At 39.3% G+C, this 25,553-nt stretch overlaps 1 protein-coding gene across 6 annotated transcripts in view; it reads left to right on the top strand.

Annotated features, from left to right (window-relative positions):
- Positions 1–25,553, top strand: part of ntng1a (netrin g1a) — a 203,321-nt gene that overhangs the window by 159,403 nt on the left and 18,365 nt on the right. For 3 of the 6 annotated variants that reach the window (XM_058389803.1, XM_058387317.1, XM_058385771.1), the window contains exon 5: positions 9,289–9,315. In XM_058389803.1, coding sequence (XP_058245786.1) covers positions 9,289–9,315 — 27 coding nt within the window. Of the gene's footprint in view, positions 1–9,288; positions 9,316–18,465; positions 18,511–21,931; positions 21,977–25,553 lie in introns of all 6 variants that reach the window. The other 3 variants (XM_058388955.1, XM_058386585.1, XM_058388138.1) reach the window with 2 other exon arrangements.

Below are 25,553 nucleotides of genomic sequence, written 5' to 3'. Positions count from 1 at the left end.
ACACTGTTACACACTGTCACACACTGTCACGCACTGAAAGACACTGTAACACACAAAAAGACACTGTAACACACTAAAAGACACTGTAACACACTATCAAACACTGAAAGACACTGTAACACACTGAAAGACACTGTAACACACTGTCACACACTGTAACACACTGTCACACACTGTAACACACTGTCACACACTGAAAGACACTGTAACACACTGTCACACACTGTCACGCACTGAAAGACACTGTAACACACTATATCACAGTGTAACACACAGTTGCACACTGTAACACACTGTAACACACTATATCACACTGTAATACACCTAACACACTGTTACATATTATATCACACTGTCACACACTGTAATACACTGTAACACACTGTAATATACTTAACACCCTATAACACAGTGTAACACACTGTAACACACTATATCACACTGTAACACACTATATCACACTGTAACACACAGTAACACACTATATCACACTGTAACACACTACATCACACTGTAACACACTATATCACACTGTAACACACAGTAACACACTATATCACACAGTAACACACTATATCACACTGTAACACACAGTAACACACTATATCACACTGTAACACACTGTCACACACTGTAACACACTGTAACACACTGTCACACACTGTAACACACAGTAACACACTATATCACACTGTAACACACTGTCACACACTGTAACACACTGTAACACACTGTCACACACTGAAAGACACTGTAACACACAGTAACACACTATATCACACTGTAACACACAGTAACACACTATATCACACTGTAACACACTGTCACACTGTAACACACTGTCACACACTGAAAGACACTGTAACACACTGTCACACACTGTCACGCACTGAAAGACACTGTAACACACTATATCACAGTGTAACACACAGTTGCACACTGTAACACACTCTAACACACTATATCACACTGTAATACACCTAACACACTGTTACATATTATATCACACTGTCACACACTGTAATACACTGTAACACACTGTAATATACTTAACACACTATAACACAGTGTAACACACTGTAACACACTATATCACACTGTAACACACTATCACACTGTAACACACAGTAACACACTATATCACACTGTAACACACTATATCACACTGTAACACACAGTAACACACTATATCACACTGTAACACACTACATCACACTGTAACACACTATATCACACTGTAACACACAGTAACACACTATATCACACTGTAACACACTATATCACACTGTAACACACAGTAACACACTATATCACACAGTAACACACTATATCACACTGTAACACACTGTCACACACTGTAACACACTGTAACACACTGTCACACACTGTAACACACAGTAACACACTATATCACACTGTAACACACTGTCACACACTGTAACACACTGTAACACACTGTCACACACTGAAAGACACTGTAACACACAGTAACACACTATATCACACTGTAACACACAGTAACACACTATATCACACTGTAACACACTGTCACACACTGTAACACACTGTCATGCACTGAAAGACACTGTAACACACTATATCACAGTGTAACACACAGTTGCACACTGTAACACACTATATCACAATGTAATACACCTAACACACTGTTACATATTATATCACACTGTCACACACTGTAATACACTGTAACACACTGTAATATACTTAACACACTATAACACAGTGTAACACACTGTAACACACTATATCACACTGTAACACACTATATCACACTGTAACACACTACATCACACTGTAACACACAGTAACACACTATATCACACTGTAACACACTGTCACACACTGTAACACACTGTCACACACTGAAAGACACTGTAACACACAGTAACACACTATATCACACTGTAACACACTATATCACACTGTAACACACAGTAACACACTATATCACACTGTAACACACTGTCACACACTGTAACACACTGTCACGCACTGAAAGACACTGTAACACACTATATCACAGTGTAACACACAGTTGCACACTGTAACACACAGTAACACACTATATCACACTGTAACACACTATATCACACTGTAACACACAGTAACACACTATATCACACTGTAACACACTACATCACACTGTAACACACTATATCACACTGTAACACACTACATCACACTGTAACACACTATATCACACTGTAACACACTACATCACACTGTAACACACTATATCACACTGTAACACACTATATCACACTGTAACACACTACATCACACTGTAACACACTATATCACACTGTAACACACAGTAACACACTATATCACACTGTAACACACTATATCACACTGTAACACACTACATCACACTGTAACACACTATATCACACTGTAACACACTATATCACACTGTAACACACTATATCACACTGTAACACACTACATCACACTGTAACACACTATATCACACTGTAACACACTGTAACACACTATATCACACTACATCACACTGTAACACACTATATCACACTGTAACACACTATATCACACTGTAACACACAGTAACACACTATATCACACTGTAACACACTATATCACACTGTAACACACAGTAACACACTATATCACACTGTAACACACTATATCACACTGTAACACACAGTAACACACTATATCACACTGTAACACACTATATCACACTGTAACACACAGTAACACACTATATCACACTGTAACACACTATATCACACTGTAACACACTATATCACACTGTAACACACAGTAACACACTATATCACACTGTAACACACTATATCACACTGTAACACACAGTAACACACTATATCACACTGTAACACACTATATCACACTGTAACACACAGTAACACACTATCACACAGTAACACACTATATCACACTGTAACACACTATATCACACTGTAACACACTATATCACACTGTAACACACAGTAACACACTATCACACAGTAACACACTATATCACACTGTAACACACTACATCACACTGTAACACACTATATCACACTGTAACACACTATATCACACAGTAACACACTATATCACACTGTAACACACAGTAACACACTATATCACACTGTAACACACTATATCACACTGTAACACACAGTAACACACTATATCACACTGTAACACACTATATCACACTGTAACACACAGTAACACACTATATCACACTGTAACACACTACATCACACTGTAACACACTATATCACACTGTAACACACAGTAACACACTATCACACAGTAACACACTACATCACACTGTAACACACTACATCACACTGTAACACACTATATCACACTGTAACACACTATATCACACTGTAACACACAGTAACACACTGTATCACACTGTAACACACTATCAAACCTCTCTATTCAGTAATGGGACAGTAATTTGTGTAAAACTCTGCTTTGTTATTAATTCTTTGTTGTTATGAACGCTGTGTTGTTATAAACCGTGTGTAGTTATGAATAACTCTCTCTCTGAGAGGCCAGGGCCTCCATCTTGTCTTCCTCTCAGCTCTCTGTGTGTATCATGTCCTTTATCTCATTATTCAGTTTATTCAGCTTAACATTTCTACCTGCTGAGTGCTCTCTCTTCGTCACTTCACTTCACTGCTCTCTCTCTCTCTCTCTCTCTCTCTCTTTCTCTCTCTCCCTCTCTCTCTCTCTCTCTCTCCCTGTCTCCTCCCTCCTCTCCTCTGAGACACTTCTCTGTTTGTTTTCACGTCTCCACACTTTCCTCTGTGCAGTAATCTCTCTTTCAAATATTTGTATCCTCTGTCTTCTCTGGAGCTCGGCTCTAAATCTTCTTGGATTTTACACTTTTACACCCTTAATACAAATCCGTTTTCCGTAGCATACACGCTGGAACAATAGCACCAAGGTTCGGCAGGAATTCGAGGGTCGATCATAATTAATAACTAACGTTTAAAACGGTATTGAATTAGAAAGCAGTTAACTCCCACAGTTAAATCCCACCGATCGCTGCTGGGAATTCATTTTTATTTGGAGTTTGTAAAGCTTTAAAGTTGGAACTAGCGCATGATGGAAATTTTTTTTTAATGGGGGAAGTTTTTTCTGTCACATGACCAGACCTACAAGCCTGAGTAAGATAGAGTCTCTACTGCAGATGTTCTGTCACTCTTCACTGTTCTTCATCAGACTCTACCCCCAAACTCTGACTGCAGACCACACCCCTGAGCTGAGACTCCACACCCTGTCAGAGAACCCTGACCCCAGACCCTGCCCTCGAGCCACGATCCCAGACCCCACCCCCAAACTCTGAAGACCGAAGACCCTGATCCACGACCCCAGACCCTGCCCCCAACTTGCAAAACGCCAGACCCCACCCCTGAACCCTGATCACAGACCCCAACCCCGAGCCATGACTCACAGACCCCACCCCCAAACTCTGATTTCGGACCACGCTCCCGAGCTGTGACCCCAGACCCCATCTGCAAACCCTTACTCCAAACCCCACCCCTGAGCCATGACCCCCAGACCCCGACCCATGCCCTGAACCCCAACCCCAGACCATGCTCCAGAACCCTGACCCCAGACCCTACCCTTGAGCCATGACCCCAAAACCCCAACCCCAGACCCCACCCCCCACCCCTTCGTTCTGGTCTCGGTGAGTTATGCAGCTTGAGTCTTGGTTTTCTCAGCACCTAATTTTACTCCTGAGGAGAATCCTGAATGTCTGAAGTGCTCTCTGGGCGGCGAATCGGCACGTCTGCTCTTCTCACCTGCCATTAAAAAAGCGTGATGGATCGCCAGGAGACACACACAGCCCTGAAAAAGTAATTACTAACTTTGCCTGGGGTGGAAATTTAGGAGATAAGACTTGGTGGATCGTCCAGAAGGAGACAAAACAGATGAGACAAACAGAAGTGAAGGTCACATCTGACCACACACACACACACACACACACACACACACTAATGAGGCCGGCAGGTATTCTCCTGGCGTTTGCAGTGACACACGCCACTCGGTGCGGCCATGTCGTGTCCCCTCTTCCCTGCTCTCTGTGGTTCGGTGGCTTTTCCAATCAGTCGCAAAGCATGCTGGGAAATTCCGGACGTGTTATTTTGTCCCTGTCCGGGTTAATCGTGTCCGATCAGCCTCTGGGAGAGATGCTGAAAAATGGACTGTCACCACGACATGAGTTTGGAGTTGGTGTGTGTGTGTGTGTGTGTGTGTTTGGATCTTTAACCCCTCAGTGCTCACTAGTTAGCTTTGAATCTGTATAGTTTCCATAGCAACACGATAGCAGTGCGATTTATTTTAAAATCCCAAATTAATTTAATTTTTCAGCTGAAAATGAATAATCACCACGGAAATAAAATCCCTACGGGGCTTCTGATCTGCTAAACATTAAACCTAACATTAAATTCAATACAGAAATAAATTTTTACTCCCTGGTTTATTCCAGTGGGTGTAATTGCTCTGTAATCACTGTTTATAAACAGTTTATAGCATGTTTATATGATGTGGATATATAAACTTCATGAATACAGTAAAACACACTCACCATCCTCTTCCCTCTGAACTGATTATATTAACAATCTGACTCTTTTATTAGAGAAATAAACACTAAAGAACAGATCTAGTGAAAAAGGAAACACTACAGAGCTTCTGTTTCCAATGGTTTTAGTCTGAAAGGAAATTATGGGAAAAAAGCAGGTGGAAAATCCCGAGCAGCAGAGATGGAGCTGATGACATGAGAGGGTGTGTCCCAATCCACACTGACCCACACTGTCTGATTATCCTACAGCCCTACATCACTGGGTTCATCTTACTCCTATCATCTCTCTCTCTCTCTCTCTCTCTCTCTCTCTCTCTATCTATCTATCTATCTATCTATCTATCTATTTCTTTATCTGTCTCTCTTTCTCCTTCCCTCCCTCTCTTCTCTCTCTTTCTCTCTCTCTCTCTCTCTCTCTCTCTCTCTAAATATTTAGTTTTTCATCTTTTCTCTTCTCCTCTCTCTTTTCTTCATGTCCCTCTCCCCTTCTACCACCATTAGTGTGTGTGTGTGTGTGTCTCACTCAGTCCTCTGATGACTCATTTAGCCTATATATATATATATATATATATATATAATATATATATATGATAAGTGTCTCTCTCTCACACACACACACACACACACACACTAATGTATCACATCAGTGCCATAGTGGAGCCGAACAGAGACAAGTAGCAGGTGCTTATTGAAAATTAATCTAATGATGCGACACTCGATATTTGACATCTGTCTCTGGATAAAGAGAGTATAAACACACACACACACACACACACACAGCAAGCTACATACAGAAATACTTTAGTTATGTGTATGTGTGTGTGTGTGTGCGCGTGTGTCCATTTTGTCTTTTCCGTTTTCCACTTCTCTTTTCTTTGTTCCTCATCTTTCTTTCATTCTCTTCCTCCTTCCTTCTTCACATCTTTCTTCTCCTCTACATTTTTCAACCTTCTTCTTCTTCTTCTTCTTCTTCTCCTTCGTCCTCCTTCTCTCCTCCACCTTCATCCCACTTTCTCTTATCTTTGTTTCCTTCCTCTTCATGTTCTTTTTTAAAAAAAAAAAAAAAAATTCACTCCGTCTTCATTTTTCTTCCCTCCTTCTCTCATACTCATCTTCCACCATCTTGTTCTTCTCCTCTTTTCTCAATCTTCTTTTGTCCTCTTTATCTTTCTCCATGTTCTTCATTTTTTTTCTCCTCCGTCTCCCACCTGTATTTAGCTTTTCCTTTTTTTTCTTCGCTTCTTCTTCGTCTTTCTTTCCCTTTCCTCCCTCTTCCTCATTCACACCCATCCTCCTTCTATTCTTCCATCTTGTCCTTTCACTTCAGGATGAAAGGATGGATGTTTCCAGCTGTCTCTCACATTCCTGCTTGTTCCTGCTCTGACTCACGCTGCAGGAGAATCATGCCGGAATTCTGGAATGTCTTCTTTTTTTTCTTTTTTCCCCCCTCTTTTTTTCTCTACATTTGCATTTGTTTGTGCTGCTCTTGTTTATTTATTTATCACCGATTCTCGTTTCTTGTATTATCCATGAGCCTGCGGTTTTTCAGACTACTGGCGTTTTCCGTTTGATTTTTCTGACAGGTGAAGAACAGGGTTTGAGTTTGGAAGCGAGCGATTCAGGCGTCAGATAAAACCCCAGAGTTGTGATGAGAATCATGATGTGATGTGACCCCATATTTTTATTTTTTTCCTACTGTGTGTGTGTGTGTGTGTGTGTGTGAGACTGAGAGAATGTAAACATGGCGTCTGTCATGACTAATTTCAGGAGAGAATACAAAGTGAATGGTTTTGTGTGTGTGTGTGTGTGTGTGTGTATGCGTGTGTGTGTGTGTGTGTGTGTGTGTGTGTGTGTGCAGATGGATATTCTCAGACATGACATTACAGATAGAAAGGATGACAGTTTTAGTCCTAAATCACACCTGTGACAAGTCTTCTGTTTATTTTTGTTTTTATTTTCTGAAACATAGAAGAAGGCTTTAAGGCTTTATTTTTTCAATAAGGATTTTATTTTTTTATATTTGTTTTATTTTATTCTGCATTTCTGAATTTTATATTTAGGATTTTATTTTAAAAATCTTCCTAGATGAGCTGCCTTCATAAAAACTTCAAAACACATTAAATCCTTTTTTTTATTAAAAAGAATTTAGAAGAAATTCCTAAAGTAATTTTGGGCAAATTTATATGTCGTGTAATTTGCTCAAATAAACTGCTCATAGATGTGAATGCACACGGAACATAAAAATTTTATTTTAAAAGGAATTTTAAAAAGAATTCCAGCTTGTAGGGTTTTATTTTGTTTTGTTATAAAATATTTTGTTTTGTTTTATTTTGTTGTGTTTTGTTTTGTTATAAAATGTTTTGTTTTGTTTTATTTTGTTTTGTTATAAAATATTTTGTTTTGTTTTTTGTTTTGTTTTATTTTATTTTGTTTTTTGTTTTGTTTTATTTTATTTTGTTTTGTTATAAAATGTTACATTATGTTTTGTTTTTTGTGTTTTTTTCTTTTTGTTTTGTTTAGTTTTTTTGTTTTGTTGTGTTTTTCTTTGTTTCATTTTATTTTTGTTTTACTCAACTCTTAACTGAACAATAAATAGTTTTGTGTTTTTTCCAGTTTATTAAAACTTATAAAACTATTAACAAGAATCAAATTTTTAGTTGTCAGATTTTTCTCTATGTGTGTGTGTGTGTGTGTGTGTGTATACATGGTTCCCTGGCATCTCATCCTTCTTCCACCTGGCACTCAGTATTCCTGGGAAAGTCTCCAGATCCACGAGCCCAGAATAAAACACTTACCGAAGATGAATGACTGATAAAAACTGCACAAAGTTTTTTTTTAATTAAACAATTTACAAATTATTTCCCAAAACAAACTTTTCTGTATTGTTTTAACATTTTTTACAGTAAAACCTAAATATAATTTCAGTTCTAAAGACATGTACAGGATTATAAACATGTGGTTCATGAAGGAATTATTATTTTTATTTATTTATTTATTTATTTATTTATTTATTTATTTATTTATTTATTTATTTATTTATTTATTTATTTTAAGGTTTGTAGAAGGAATTTCTATTTAGTCATGAGGAAAAGCAGCTGAAGCAGGAACTAATGAGGAACATGAGTGTAGAAATATAGAAATCCTGTGAAACACAGAAGAGGTGAACTCATCAGGATAACAAACCAGTCCGGTTTTAAATCCAAACACAGAGAGGAGGTTATTCATAACAAGATATTTTACCATTTTTTCATTATATTAGTATATCATCATATTTTACTAAATTCTATTTTTCTATGTTTCATTATATTCTCCTTTTTTCTTTCTTTTTTTCCTATTTTTCTGTGGGACAGGTAACTAAGAAAAGCCATTTTGCTACATAAATTCTACCCCCAACCCCCCCCCCCCCCCATTTCATTTAATTCTATTCTCTGTTCTCTTTTTTCGGGGTTTTTTTTTCATTCTTATATTTTTTCTATTTTTGTTTGGGGGCAGGTAACTAAAAACAGCCATTTTACTGCATAAATTTTATTCTATTTTTTCTTAGTCTGTTCTATTCTCTTATCATTTTTTTCTATTTATTTCTATTTTTCTGTGGGACAGCTAACTAAAAAGACATTTTACTGTATAAATTTATTTGAGGAGTTCTAACCTCTCTCTCTCTCTCTCTCTCTCTCTCTCTCTCTCTCCTACAGGTGTGCCGAATAACGTGGGTCCAGTGAGTAAGTAACCGAATCCTGTGCAATATTCCGAGGCAGTGCATGACGCCTGGCTTTCGCTCATCAGGTCCACTTGGTGTCTGTTATTCATTTCTGAGATAGATCGGATAGATTGGACATTAACAGTGACGGAGGAGATGAGAGAAAAATGACTGCTATAGTGCAGGTTATGATTCATGAGAAACTTTAAAGGACTTAGGACTAGGGGTCTAGGGAACGAGTCTAGGGAGTGATTCTAGGGGACACGTCTAGGGAGTGAGTCTAGGGGACAAGTCTAGGGAGTGAGTCTAGGGGACAAGTCTAGGGAGTGAGTCTAGGGGACAAGTCTAGGGAATGAGTCTAGGGATGCGAGTCTAGGGAGCAATTCTAGGGGAGGAGTCTAGGGAGTGATTCTAGGGGATGAGTCTAGGGAGCGATTCTAGGGGACAAGTCTAGGGACATGAGTCTAGGGAACAATTCTAGGGGACCAGTCTAGGGAGCGAGTCTAGGAGATGAGTCTAGGGGAGGAGTCTAGGGAGTGATTCTAGGGGATGAGTCTAGGGAGCGATTCTTGGGGACAAGTCTATGGAGTGAGTCTAGGGACGTGAGTCTAGGGAGCAATTCTAGGGGACTAGTCTAGGGAGCGAGTGTAGGAGATGAGTCTAGGGGAGGAGTCTAGGGAGTGATTCTAGGGGACACGTCTAGGGAGTGAGTCTAGGGGACAAGTCTAGGGAGTGAGTCTAGGGGACAAGTCTAGGGAGTGAGTCTAGGGGACAAGTCTAGGGAGTGAGTCTAGGGGACAAGTCTAGGGAATGAGTCTAGGGATGTGAGTCTAGGGAGCAATTCTAGGGGAGGAGTCTAGGGAGTGATTCTAGGGGATGAGTCTAGGGAGCGATTCTAGGGGACAAGTCTAGGGACATGAGTCTAGGGAACAATTCTAGGGGACCAGTCTAGGGAGCGAGTCTAGGAGATGAGTCTAGGGGAGGAGTCTAGGGAGTGATTCTAGGGGATGAGTCTAGGGAGCGATTCTTGGGGACAAGTCTATGGAGTGAGTCTAGGGACGTGAGTCTAGGGAGCAATTCTAGGGGACCAGTCTAGGGAGCGAGTGTAGGAGATGAGTCTAGGGGAGGAGTCTAGGGAGTGATTCTAGGGGACGAGTCTAGGGAGCAATTCTAGGGGATGAGTCTAGGGAGCAATTCTAGGGGACCAGTCTAGGGAGCAAGTCTAGGAGATGAGTCTAGGGAGTGATTCTAGGGGACAAGTCTAGGGAGCAATTCTAGGGGAGTCTAGGGAATGATGGAAAGCGATTGCTAATAACAGGAACAGGAAATATGACCATATATGGAAAGTGGATGACGAAAAGGACCATTTGAGGTGCAGTGTATGATGGGTCGATAGAAACAGAATCAGCTCAGACTTGACCCTCAGAGGTCTTCTCTGTTTACTTTAAGGTTTTGAAAGCTGTGAATAATTCAGTAGATTATTTGAGAATTCCTCGAAACACGGTCATTTCTAAATGGACAGTCATTTGGCAGGATTTTAGAACTGATTGTTTTTTTTACCAATTGGCTGTAATTAAGGTTGAAATAATGCTATTATGGATAGAATAGAATGTAATTTGGGCAAATAGGCAGTATTTTAGAATTGACTGTAGTTTATTTTTAACAAATTGACTAATTTAGATTAAAATAACAAATTATTGGATAGAATTGAGGTTAATTCCTACAGTATAGCTGTAATAACTGTATTATGGGTAAAATGGACTGTAATTTAGATAAACATATTTTTGGACCAAATTGATTAGAATTATGACTAATCTGCTGTATTTTGAACAAATATACTGTAGTTTTAGCCACAAGTCCTGTACGTTAGACATATCTATTGTATCATGGACCAAACTGACCGTAAATTAAATTAAAATTTAATTTATTTTAAACCAAATTGACTTTATTTTTTATATATTTTTATATATTTGCTGTATATGGAGGATATATATTGTTTCCTATTTTTCTTATATATATATACATATATATATATATATATATATATATATATGTATATGTATATAATCCAATAGCCGGTTCTTTACCTGTAAAGGTCTTTCAAAACTCGACAGAAATATCCTTTGATGATGCGGTCAGAGGCGTTTCCGATTCCAGCGTGTGTGTGTGTGTGTGCCTTTTTCAGTGCTGAAATTTGACATCACTTTGAGTATAGCTGATTTTTTTCCCCCCGTAAAGCCCAAAGGATTACAGAAAATCTCATCTGTGCACTTTTTGTTCAACACAAGTGTTAATTACAGCTTAGTTAAGCTAGCTTAGCTCCTGTCAATGTGCTTTTGTGAGGGGATATTAAAGCCCTGACTCCTCCCTTGTATTATTTATTTATTTTTTGATTTTTTTTTTAATATAGTTTATTATTTTTTTATAATACTAAAAAATAGAAAAATGGAATCTATATATTTTATTTTATTTTATTTTATTTTATTTTATTTTATTTTATTTTATTTTATTTTATTTTATTTTATTTTATTTTATTTTATTTTAATATTTATATATATTTTTTCCAATTTTTTTTTCTTTTTTGGGGGGGATTATAAATAAATAAATGGCACACACACACACATACACACACACACACACATGGTCGCTTATTGAAGCCCGAGCCGTCTCCACGAGCGCGACAAGGAAAAGGTCATTTTAATATGAGCAATGCGGCATTATCTAGTCCAGCCGGGGGCCTCGAGTTACAGCAGCTGGGAGGCTCAATAGCAGAACAGCAGCCAGAGAAATATTGAGCGAGTCAAAGTGCATCCAGAGACCAGCTGTTTCCACATCAAACCACCTTCCTCACGGGGATTCTTCTGGATCATTCACTGCAGGGTGCGCAAACACGCCTCCCTTCTCCACACGGAGCACAGATTCAATTCCGGCCCTTCGCAGGAGTCGCGTTTGTTCCTTTTTCACCATCACAGAAAATGGCTCTGTAATAGCGCGGGTCTGGTAAATATCCACCTTAATAATGTGTGGAAGTGGAGGATAAACCTTAAAGCCGCATATTGCATGGAGGATCTCGAGCGAGAACGCTTTTACTGACCGAATTCAGTCTCAAATCCGAGTGTGCGTAATTATAATAATTGGCTTCGGCTAATTAGCTCTCTTCCTCGCAGCCGTGCCCCGGGGCGATCAGATATCAAGATGCAGGGGGTCAAAGGTCACGAGGAATGATCATCCATGTTCTGGTGTTGTTATAGATCTTTCATTCGGTTCATATTTGTAGGAACATGAGAATGCGACCCCGTTATATTCTGCTCTCTGAGGAATTGCTTCTTTATTATAATTATTTATGTTATTTATTAATAAATAACAGAAAAAATACTCAAAAACATCTCATTTAAATTTGATTCAGATCTCAAGCTGACCGCAAATATAATATTAAAAACTTAAAAAATGTTTAAAATAAAAAAATTGATTTTTCTGCAATTATATATGCAAATTTTTGCCTTTAAAAAAAAAATATATATATATTTATATTTTTTTTTTCCGACATTTTCAGACGTTTAAATGACGGAATTTAAAAGACTTTAATAACAAACCAACAGAACAGAAATCAGACTTTTCCCTCAGATGATGTGACAGATGTGACAGATGTAGATGATGGATGAAGCTGATGATCAAAGTGAGTCCTGTTATAAAGCCATCATTCTGTAGGATTCGTCCGGAACATTGACGGCGATTTTCCATCAGGTTTTAATGTACAGGTCTTCTAGAGTAGTAGAGAAGGTTTGGGAAAGTCTGGAGTTACAGAAATTTAGTGGAAATATAAAAGTATAAGAAAGTAATAAGTCTGGAGTTTAAATAACAGGAACTTTGGTGTAATTTGATGAATGAGTCTGAGAGGAAAATCAGAAATGTGGGAAAAATAAACCAAACCTAAATAAATATTAGACAATTAATACAACCCTGACTTTATTCATCACTGTAGAGACTGAGCTCTTAAAGGAAGGAAGGAAGGAAGGAAGGAAGGAAGGAAGGAAGGAAGGAAGGAAGGAAAAGAATGAATGAGACATGGAAGGAAGGAAGAGTAGAGAGGGGATGAACGAGAGAAGGAAGGAAGGAAGGAAGGAAGATTTCTGAGAACAACAGATTCACTGTTTCTTCAGTTCCTCTCAATCCTCACACACAACTTTCTCTTTTTTTTAAAGAATAGATGATCAGACAAGAACTAAATATAAAAAAATAGTTAAGAACATGACTGCTGAAAAAATACTTCAATTGTGGAACAAGTGTGGAACCCCAGGGCTCTATATAGAACAATGGAGCCAGTGTGGGTGAATAAAGCTGTAGCTGATGACAGAAAGATATTTGTAGTAACAGATGCTGTATTATGAATCTCCAAGGTCTTATCCAAGGCGACTGGAGCTTCCTTAAACACCTTTAAACACTGTTATTATTTAAAATACTCATGTAAAGGATGAATAAAGATGTGTACAAACAACCTGATAGTCTTTTACTAGCTACACTGCAGAGTTTAGGACTTGATGATGATGATGATGATGATGATGATGTGAGAAAGAAATGAATGACAGCCAACAACCAAGTGGACACCCCTCCATTCTCCCAGTCCTTCACTCTTAATCACTGTGTGTGTTGGGTGTTGTGTATGTGTTGTGTGTGGGTGTGTGTCACTTTGTGTTACTTGCATGTGCTGCATGTTCTCCAGTGAGCCGTTACCGCCGTTCATACACACCTTCATACACACCTTCATCCACTTCAGCCTGCTTTTCCACCGACACCGAGACATCGTGCACCTTTGCAGAAACAAATCCTACCTGGCTCGTGGAAGCCGACATCACTAAAAATGTCAGGACAAGCTGATCAATCACTAAATTGTGAGTTTATACGTGTAGCTACGTCATAGCTATGATATCAGTGCAAAGGTTAGGTGTAGAATTAATTCTTTAATGAATACCTGCTCAGTTTGCCGTGATGGACAGGGTAGAAGGGTGCCAGTACATTTGCAGGTCTGCATAAGCAACTACATGCCCTGTATTTTAAATGATGTGCTACTGCAAATGATTACAGTCTCATTATAGCCCATAAACACAGTGTACACACTTTTATTTATTCTTATTTATTAATATAAGTAAATAAATCTAGGACGATTCAAACCACAGGGTCGTATTCAGAGTCATGACTTAAGGTGAAATGCAGTGTCAATATTTTTCAAAGTTCTGTGTATTCATGGTCGTGTTTCATGCCTGCTTGATTATTTAAATTCACCTGCATTTACAGAGTTTACACCTCTGAGGTTTACAGATTTTTCTTAAGTAGAAGGATATTCAGTTTATTAAATAATAAATAATTAAAGTAACTAAATAGAAAAAATGTTCAGGGATAGAAAATTCATACTGGATAACAAAATAATTATAAATGTATACATTTTTAATTTATAAAAAATAAAGGTTTTTTTTGCTGTTATTAAGTGTCATTTATTATTATTATTATTATTATTATTATTATTATTATTATTATTATTATTATTATTATTATTATTTATTCTATGCCTTTAGAATTCAGATGATTAAAATCACCTGCATTTACAGGTAGAGTTTACACCTCTGAGTTTTGCCGATTTTTCTTGCATAGAAGTAAAATAAATCAATAAATAATAAATAAATAAATAAATAAATAAATAAATAAATAAATAAATAAATAAAGTCCAGGGATAGAAAACTCAGACTGGATAATATTAAAACAAAATGTAAATGTATAAATTTTTAATTTATAATTTTTTTTTTTTTTAAAGTTTTTTGCTGTTATTTATTTATTTATTTATTTTATTATTATTATTATTATTATTATTATTATTATTATTATTATTATTATTATTATTATTATTGTCTGCCTTTAGAATTCATAATATTAAAATCACCTGCATGGAGATTCTGGATTTTTCTTGAGTAGAAGTCAATTAAATAAATATAAAATAAATAATTTTTTATTTCAAATGGACAGAAATGGGATATAAATGGGATTTGTTTCTTTGTTGTCATTGGGGGTTCTTTATTATTATTATTATTATTATTATTATTATTATTATTATTATTATTATTATTATTAGAAGAAGAAGAAGAAGATTTCTGGCTTTAAAATGCAGGTTATTAAGACTACCTGCATGGAGTTTACACGTCTAATGTTTTCAGAAATTCCTTGAGTAGAAGTCACCACTTCTATTCAATGAAATTATTTATTTTATTTTATTTTATTTTATTTTATTTTATCTTATCTTATCTTATTTTATCTTATCTTATCTTATCTTATCTTATCTTATCTTATCTTATCTTATCTTATCTTATCTTACTTTATCTTATCTCATCTTATCTTATCTTTTTTATTTTATTTTATTTTATTTTATTTTTGTCAAATATATTGCTGCATGAGCAGCCTGAGTTGTAATGCTATATATTAGATGAATTAATATGGTTGATAGATAGATAGATAGACAGACAGACAGACAGACAGACAGACAGACAGATAGACAGATAGATAGATAGATAGATAGATAGATAGATAGATAGATAGATAGATAGATAGACAGATAGATAGTTTTTAAGATTTAAAACTAACAAATAAACCAATAAACTCCCTAGACCGTCTTAGACCTCCTGCTTCAGCTGATTAGCAGCACCACTAGAGCTCCTGATGGGTTCCTCAGTTTCAGATCACCAGCATTATGGGGAAAGGAATTTATTTATTTATTTATTCATTCATTTATTTATTTATTTATTTATTTATTTATTTATTTATTCATTCGTTTGCAGTGGAACTACAGCCAAGCTGATCACCGAGTCGGTGGAAAAACAAAGCCATAAGAGAGGACCAGCTTATCATTCAGCCTCACACACACACACACACACACACAAACCCCAATCAGCCGCCGATTGTTTTCTCACCAAGCTCAGTGTGTGTACGTATGTGTTCACTGAGCAAAAACTCAACCCAGCAACACACACGGAGAGTCAGCCGAGCGCTCTGCGTCCTTGAGGACGATGAGATTACACCCGAGCACGCGTGAACCCGGCGATGAAAAAAAAAAGAACAGAAAAGAAAATAAATGAACACAGCAGTTTCTCCGTAAGCATAATTGAATTCCTTATTGACTTTTCTCAATTCTATCTCCCGCTTATTAAGCTTGCCGAGACTTGCCTATTGTGGGTATTAGGGTAAAATTAATATTTTAAGACGCAGTACAGGATTGCATTTCATTAAAGGAGTGGCGCTGATTAAACACAGTCGCTCCTCGTTAAGTTGATTTCACCTGGCTTTTCTTTTTCTTTCTTTTCACACCACAAAAATAAACAAAGCAAACAGGCGTATGAGCATCAGAGCTAATCGGCTGCTAATTCAGCTTCGGAGGAATTCACTGGAAATTGTTTTCTTCGTTGTTTTATCAGGCTGTGTTTTCCCGTCTTCGGGACCTCGGGGGAATGTAAGCGTGACGAGAAGTGTTAGAGAAATGCTGAAATACTTCATAAACATATGCTCAGCGTTTTGGAGAGAATGAGGTTGAATGGTTAAGTGTGTCCTCTCTGCTTTAGAGCACCCAAGAAAATAAAAGAAGTGGCGTTTCTCTTTCCTTTCGATTCTAAACATAAGCAGCTACACTTCAACACTTTCCTGCCTTGATTAATTGCTTTTAAAACTCTTTCTTGGCCCTGTAAAAATCTTTTCATTGATGTCCATAACTTTTTAACAGGCCCTTTCGTAGTGGTGGAATCCTGCACTGGTGGCATTTTATATTAATTTATTACCTCAGGTTTTATAGACGACTTTAGTTATACTATAGACTGACCAGGGCTATTGAGTTTTATAGCAAGTACATGCTAGCAGATGATCTGCACAGGTTTCAAGCTAGCTAGTCGGTGGGGCTGGGGAAAGGGACCCAAATTTGGAGGATCCAAAATGGAGGAAAAATATGTCATAGTATAAAATGACTTCACCTGTTTAAATTAGCTCTATGCGCTAAATATGTACTTGACTAGCATGTAAACAAACTGGAAAAAATTAACAAAAACAACTAGCCAAAGGCCAAAGATTTGTCTTTTTAAAAGTGCACTATTCCACATATTTTAAAGAAAGAAACAGAAAAAGGAAATGGCTAATTGCATTTTGTAGCGATCTAAAGGAAAGGAGACGCTAGCTTGTACCTTTAACATCTTTTTCATTCAGTATTAAGTATTAGCATCACCGATCCATGACACTTTATCACCTTCTCATCTGTTTTAAGTCCTTTTTTTTTATTATCCCATTTGACACAATCGGAGCTTGAACTGAAAGAAATTAACTTCTCTCGCACTCGCGGATTCATCGATCAGGTGCAAATTAAAATAAAATCACCTCAAATAAGAGCCGCATTTCCTCCCACTGTACTGCTAGCATAAAACACATACACACTGAGGTTCAGGCATGAGGAAATTCATGATGATTAGCACACAAAGTGACAGAGAGTTTGGACAGAGTATGGAGTGTGGTATGTTTGTTTTTTTTTCTTTTATGCTACTGAGCTTGACAGGAGACTTCTTCATCCCTAGCCGTCCAGCATTTCCGCCCTCTCTCGGAGGAAATGAAGAATTGTATGTAATTACGAAGATCCGTCATTAGCGCCCACCGGCGCCTTCTCTGCTCTGCTAATTCATTGTTATTCTTTCTTCCAGAAATGTCGCGTAATTAGATATCGATTGAATAATCAATTTGATGAATTGAAGCGTAGGTTTGCTAAATATAGAGGCACACGTCGTGCAAGGCATGCAGATCAAACCTAGCGATCTCGGCTAGCGTCGCACAAACTCACTGATGCTAGGTCACTCTCTCTCTCTCTCTCTCTTTTATTTTCATCCCCATCCGATGCTAAGAAAGCCATGAAACATATCAAATTACATACAATGAACGTGTGCGACCGGTTCTGGGATGCATCTACTGCTTGTTTTCTGTCAGGCTTGGCGGTTCCCTTGTCGTGCAAGAGAGTTTTGCAGAACCCAAGCCATAGCTGTGTGTGTGTGTTTAGCCGTGTCTGTGTCCACCTGGTCCAACCTAGATCCATTTTTAGTGCATCTAATTGATCACACAATAAGGTTCATTCTAACAACTCCTCGTCTCTCCTGATTGCATACAGTCCGGCAGAACGTTTCGTCTCTAGGTGTTGCTAACCGAAATCAAGGTAGGAATTCCAACTCAGACAAAATACTCTTTCCTTTGTTTTTCTTTTTTTCTCTTTTTTTACCCCCAGATCTGCCACACACAGCAGTCTGTAGTGAGTTGAATGAAATCACCAGAGATTCAGCCTGCCAATTTTTAGTAGGGGTTCTTGTTTGCTGTGCTGTCAGGCGAAAGTCTTGACAACCTCCAACTGGTCAAACTTGTTTTTGCTTTCTTCCTTCTGTCTCACTCCTGCACGAGGCACTCTGACAAGTCTGAAAGCAGCACTGAGATACAGCTATAAGAAACAGCAGACCTCTTTTCCCGCACAAACACACACACACACACACACATACACACTTGCTCCAGTTTCAGCAGACTTTGAGACTTCATTATTTTGCACGGGGACTGTGCAGACTCTCGATTTTCTTTTCGGCTCGGATAAAGAATAGAGGAAAAATATATCAAGTGAAGCAAAAATCTTGGAGACATCTGGTTTGTTGGGTGACGGGGTCAACTGTGAATGTTTGGTATAAAGGGGAAACATAAAATAGGCCATACCGTCAATCAAGGGTGTTTGGGGTGTAAGGTCGAAGGGTATTTAGGGTCTAGAGATTACAAAGAACAGGATATTATCATCATGGGGTTGATCATGAAGGATGGGGTTGTATGGTGTAGGGTAGGGGTGTAGGGTGTTTATTTCTAATGATGGCCATGCTGGGTGTAGGATATGAGGTTATTCTTGAATTATGGGGGTTGAGGGTGTTGGTCAGTAAAGATGGGTAAGTAAAGTGTTGAGGGTAAATCATGAAGAATGTCATTTTGGGGTTAGTGTTTAAGAATGTTGTGGGGGGTATTTGTGTAGTGTAGGATGTAAGGAATAAAGGTTCATCATGAACAGGTTACAGAGGGTAGGGGTTCGTTAAAAATAATTGTGTTTAGTGTGTAGGGGTTGATCATAAAAGAAGGGTCTGTAAAGTATAGGGGTTGGTCAGGAAGGATGAGTGTGTATGGTGTTGGTGTTGGTCAGTAAAGGTAGATTTGTAAGATGTAGAGGTTGTAGGGTATAGCATTTTAACAATAATGTTTGGTTTTTACAGTGCAGTGGTTGAATATAGGTTTGTAGGGAGTAGGGATTGGTCAGTAAATATTGCTTTGTAGGGTGTAGGGATTGGTCATGAAAAATAGGTTTGTAGGTTGTAGTGATGGGTGAGGAAGGAAAGGTTTGTAGGGTGTAAGCATGCTTCAGGAAGGATGGGATGGTAAAATGTAGAGTCAGTAAACATTGGTTTGTAGGGAGTAGGAATTGGTCAATAATGATTGGTTTGTAGGGAGTAGAGATTGGTCACTAAATATTTGTTTGTAAAGAGTAGGGATTGGTCACAATGGGTTTGTAGTGTGTAGGGGTTGGTCAGGCAGGATGGGTTTGTAGGGTTTAATGATTGGTCAGTAAAGATTGGTTTGTAGGGTGTAGGGGTTGGTCAGGAAGTATGGGTTTGTAGGGCATCAGGGTTAGTCAGGAAGTATGGGTTTGTAGGTAGTAGGCGTTGGTCAGGGAGGATGGGTTTGCAGGGTGAAGGGGTTGGTCAGGGAGAATGGGTTTGTAGGGTGTAGGGGTTGGTCAGGAAGGATGGGTTTGTAGGGTGTAGGGGTTGGTCAGGAAGGATGGGTTTGTAGGCTGTAGGAGTTGGTCAAGAAGGATGGGTTTGTATGGTTTAGGGGTTGGTCAGAGAGGATGGGTTTGTAGGGTGTAGGGGTTGGTCAGGAAGGATGGGTTTGTAAGGTGTACGGGTTGGTCAGGAAGGATGGGTTTGTAGTGTGTAGGGGTTGGTCAGGAAGGATGGGTTTGTAGGGTGTAGGGGTTGGTCAGGAAGGATGGGTTTGTAGAGTGTAGGGGTTGGTCAGGAAGGATGGGTTTGTAGGGTGTAGGAGTTGTTCAGGAAGGATGGCTTTGTATGGTGTAGGGGTTGGTCAGGAAGGATGGGTTTGTATGGTGTAGGGGTTGGTTAGAGAGGATCGGGTTTGTAGGGTCTAGGGTTTGGTCAGGGAGGATGGGTTTGTAGGGCATAGGGGTTGGTTAGAGAGGATGGGTTTGTAAAGTTTAGGGGTTGGTCAGAGAAGATGGGTTTGTATAGTGTAGTGGTTGGTCAGAGAGGATGGGTTTGTAGGGTCTAGGGTTTGGTCAGGGAGGATGGGTTTGTAGGGTGTAGGGGTTGGTTAGAGAGGATGGGTTTGTAGGGTGTAGGGGTTGGTCAGGGAGGATGGGTTTGTAGGGTGTAGGGGTTGGTCAGGAAGGATGGGTTTGTAGGGTGTAGGGGTTGGTCAGGAAGGATGGGTTTGTAGAGTGTAGGGGTTGGTCAGGGAGGATGGGTTTGTAGAGTGTAGGGGTTGGTCAGGGAGGATGGGTTTGTAGGGTGTATGGGTTAGTCAGGGAGGATGGGTTTGTAGGGTGTAGGGGTTAGTCAGGGAGGATGGGTTTGTAGGGTGTATGGGTTAGTCAGGGAGGATGGGTTTGTAGGGTGTAGGGGTTAGTCAGGGAGGATGGATTTGTAGGGTGTAGGGGTTGGTCAGGGAGGATGGGTTTGTAGGGTGGAGGGATTAGTCAGGGAGGATGGGTTTGTAGGGTGTATGGGTTAGTCAGGGAGGATGGGTTTGTAGGGTGTATGGGTTAGTCAGGGAGGATGGGTTTGTAGGGTGTAGGGGTTAGTCAGGGAGGATGGGTTTGTAGGGTGTAGGGGTTGGTCAGGGAGGATGGGTTTGTAGGGTGTAGGGGTTGGTCAGGGAGGATGGGTTTGTAGGGTGGAGGGATTGGTTTGATGGTTTGAAGGGTAATGGCTGTGCTGTTATGGGTTGAAATCTTTTTGAATGGCTGCTTGTTGCAAGTTCTGCTAATTAATAGCACTGTTTTACCATCATTTCACCTTTTGTGTTGTGAGTGTGTGAATATCGTCTAGAGATATATCTCTATACATCAGGTGTGTGTGTGATTGGTTAAGATAATTTATTCTCATTTGTATTCACATTCATAATTTGTTTATTCATCATAGTTTTCACTCTTTATTGAGAGAACTTTTATGCTTGAGATAATAGAAAGTTCTGTAGAGAAATTGTTCCTGCAATTGTTTTTATAACAATTACACAAATAAAAGTATTTCTGTTCCACTGACCAGTGTGTTAGTCTAAACCATGTAGGTCTAATCTACATAATCCCAATTCTGACTCATTCATCATCCACAAAGAACTCTTCGGAAAAAGGAAAGCTGTAAATAATGTTTCCTGCGTCCAGCATGTTGGCATATCACACTCACAATGTCATTGTGCTTGTGTTAAAATATCTTTTAAAGTCATAATAAGAATTTATTTCTGTCTAATTCTTCATGATTCATTTAATTAGTTCTGTTTTTTTTGTTTGTTTGTTTTGTGTTTCTCTGTAATGTGTGCAGTAGCTCCTCAGGTTGATTTGCCCACCGTGTCCTCCGTTCAGAGAGGTAGGAGTTTAAACACAGATTCATACAGACATTTATTCCTCCCGTTCTACTGTATGAATCTGAAATTAACCCTGTGTTTGCATAAAAACTTACCCTGGTATCTTCCACTTCCTGTTTGTTTTGGAGTTTTGTTTACCTGTAAACACCTGAGTGAGCTCTTGAAGCGGGTGATAGTGGGCTGGTTCAATAAAGTGTGTTACTTGAAGGACTCCTGATAAGGGCTTGAATTTTTGGCTAAGATGTGAAATTACAGGTGCTGTAGGTCATGTGGCTTTTTCTCATTTCTTGTATGAGGCATGAGGTTTGTGTGCTTTTCTGAAACAACACACAACTTGGAGACATCACGAGGCGACTGGACCAACATGCTAAGAGAAAAAGCTTGTAAACTTGTGAAAGAGTCGATGATATTCTTTTGATCTAATACCGCTTTCAATCGCTTCCAACCTTTCGTTATGAAAAAGTAAACTTAGCTAGTAAAAATAAAGTGATTGTAGATATTGTTTAACTGCCGGAACCCATGTTGAAAGTACTGTATCATAAATGTGCCATATTTCAATAAGAAGGGAGGGAGGGAGGGAGGGAAGGAAGGAAGGAAATAAAAAAATTAAATAAATAAATAAATAAGCTGAAAGGGACAAACTGGTGGTAACAGGAGGCAGAAGAGTGAAAATGTAAAAAAGAAAGAAAGAAAGAAAGAAAAGAAAGAAAAAAAGAAAGAAAATGCTGGTTGATTAAAGAAAGAAAGAAAGAAAGAAAGAAAGAAAGAAAGAAAGAAAGAAAGAAAGAAAGAAAGAAAGAAAAAGAAAGAAAGAAAGAAATGGGAGGTAGACAAGAAGGTAGAATGAATAAAGATATAAAGATGTGAATAAAGGACAAGAATGAAAAAGAAGTGACAAAATAATGAAAAAAGAGATCTAGAAAGCAGTTTGTATATATGTATGAATGAAAGAGGAAAAAAGATAGAGGAGTGGGGAAAAAGGAAAGAAGGAGTGATGGTCAGAAAGAGGAGGATGTAAATGTACAGAGCGGTGTGTTATTGTCTGAGTAAATAAATCAGCTCTGAGGAGTCGAGTGAAGAGTTTAAATCTAAACTGACATTAGTGTTAGTGATGAAATACTAACGTCGGTGGTGGTGCACTCAGGATCATTATATATCCTCAGGCTGTGTGTGTGTGTGTGTGTGTGTGAGAGAGAGAGAGAGAGAGAGTGAGAGAGAGAGAGATGGGTTGTAAATGACTGACACATCCAGGCAGCTTTGGACTTGCGCTTCATACTGAGGACAGATGTGCATGTATGTGTATGTGTGTGTGTATGTGTGTGTGTGTGTGTGTGTGCATGTGTGTGTGCGTGTGTGTGCATGTATGTGTGTGTGCGTGTGTGTGTGTGCGTGTGTGTGCATGTATGTATGTGTGCGTGCGTGTGTGTGCGTGCGTGTGTGTGCGTGTGCATGTGTGTGTGTCTGCATGTATGTGTGTGTGTATGTGTGTGTGTATATGTGTGTGTGCGCACGTGTGTGTGCGTGCGTGTGTGCGCGTGTGTGTGTGTGTGTGCGTGCGTGTGTGCGTGCGTGCGTGTGTGTGTGCATGTATGTGTGTGTGTATGTGTGTGTGTGTATGTGTGCGTGCGCGTGTGCGCGCGTGTGTGTGTGTGCGCGCGTGTGTGTGCGTGCATGCATGTGTGTGTGTGTGCATGTATGTGTGTGTGTGTATATGTGTGTGTGCGCGCGTGTGTGCGTGCGTGTGTGTGCGTGCGCGTGTGTGTGTGTGTGTGCATGTGTGTGTGTGTGTGTGTGTATATGTGTGTGTGCGCGCGTGTGTGTGCGTACGTGTGTGTGTGTGTGCGTGTGCATGTGTGTGTGTGTGCATGTATGTGTGTGTGTATGTGTGTGTGTATATGTGTGTGCGCGCGTGTGTGTGCGTGCGTGTGTGCGTGCGTGTGTGTGTGCGTGTGTGTGTGTGTGTGTGTGTATATGTGTGTGTGCGTGCGCGTGTGTGTGTGTGTGTGCATGTGTGTGTGTGTGTGTGTGTATATGTGTGTGTGCGCGCGTGTGTGTGCGTACGTGTGTGTGTGTGTGCGTGTGCATGTGTGTGTGTGTGCATGTATGTGTGTGTGTATGTGTGTGTGTGTGTGTATATGTGTGTGCGCGCGTGTGTGTGCGTGCGTGTGTGCGTGCGTGTGTGTGTGCGTGTGTGTGTGTGTGTGTGCGCGCATGTGTGTGTGTGTGTGCGTGCGTGTGGGACCTGACCTCAATCCGGATCCTGATAAAGAAAGCCCTGTGCACAAACACAGACAGCAGTATATTGACTTCACCAAATTGGTGTACACACACACACACACACACACACATATATATATATATATCATAAGCTGACTGTGGTGTAATGTTCTGATTGGTCAAGAGTGAGCTGAGGGGTGGGATTACTGCTCAAAGCTTTTAAAGACTTCATTTGTATTAAAGAGAGAGGGGGGAAGGATGGACAGACAGACAAACTGGCATACAGAGAAAGAAAGAAAGAAAGAAAGAAAGAAAGAAAGAAAGAAAGAAAGAAAGAAAGAAAGAAAGAAAGAAAGAAAGAAAGAAAGAAAGAAAGAAAGAAAGAAAGAAAGGTAGTTGAGAAGTTGGCAATGAATATAGAGGAACTTACAGAGAAAGAGATGGACAGACAGACAAAGCAAGTAGACAGAGAGAGAGAGAGAGAGATGGACAGACAGAACAAGAAGGAAAAAAGACCAGAGAGAAAGAAAGAAAGAAAGAAAGAAAGAAAGAAAGAAAGAAAGAAAGAAAGAAAGAAAGAAAGAAAGAAAGAAAGAAAGAAAGAAATGATTTTTTCTGCATTATTCCAGTCTATGTGTAAGAACCCAGTGGCGCATCACTCAGACTGGACTGGAGTGGAATCGAGCCGAGTCAGACCCCTCCCCCATTCCCGGTCCCTTCCCAGTGTGAAACTGGGACGAGTCACGCCTCTGTTCTGAGGGAAACTGTACAGAAGATGGATAGATGGGGAATTTCCTGTACTTGAGATAAGGAGGTGTAATTCCTCACAGTTCGTCTGACAGAATCAATACGGCGTCTGGGCTCCTTTCATTCGTCTGATGTAGGGATGCTAGGTAGGGCGCGGCGCTCCAATACCTGTGACCTGGAAAGCTTTGTTATTTTGGGATGTATATAGGGACTGGGATGTAGGGAATGTAGGGCTGCCAGAGTTCCAGCTCCTCTCCCCCGTCCGAGCGTGAGCCGATACTCCGCTTTATAATCATCACCCACCCGGACTGAATGATCCACCTCAGATGACACACCTCCTCACCATTCCTTATAAGGCAACAGGAAACGTCCTGGTCATGTGACTAAAAACACGATCATTTAAATAATAACAATTGAATCCTCAAATAAATGAGTAGAGTATTGAAACGAGTGGAGTATTAATGCATCAGTCAGAGCTTCAGACTGAAGGATTAAACACTCTGACAGACAGAGGGGAAAATGTTTATAATCATAACACTGCATAATGATGAAGAATCTCCAGACCTTTATCCATGTGTAGTATCAGAAATGTGGGGAGGGAGGGTGGGAGGGAGG

Source organism: Hemibagrus wyckioides, linkage group LG01, assembly GCF_019097595.1.
Source record: "Hemibagrus wyckioides isolate EC202008001 linkage group LG01, SWU_Hwy_1.0, whole genome shotgun sequence".
NCBI classification, from domain to species: domain Eukaryota; kingdom Metazoa; phylum Chordata; class Actinopteri; order Siluriformes; family Bagridae; genus Hemibagrus; species Hemibagrus wyckioides.
This window is presented reverse-complemented; position numbering and strand designations above follow the sequence as displayed.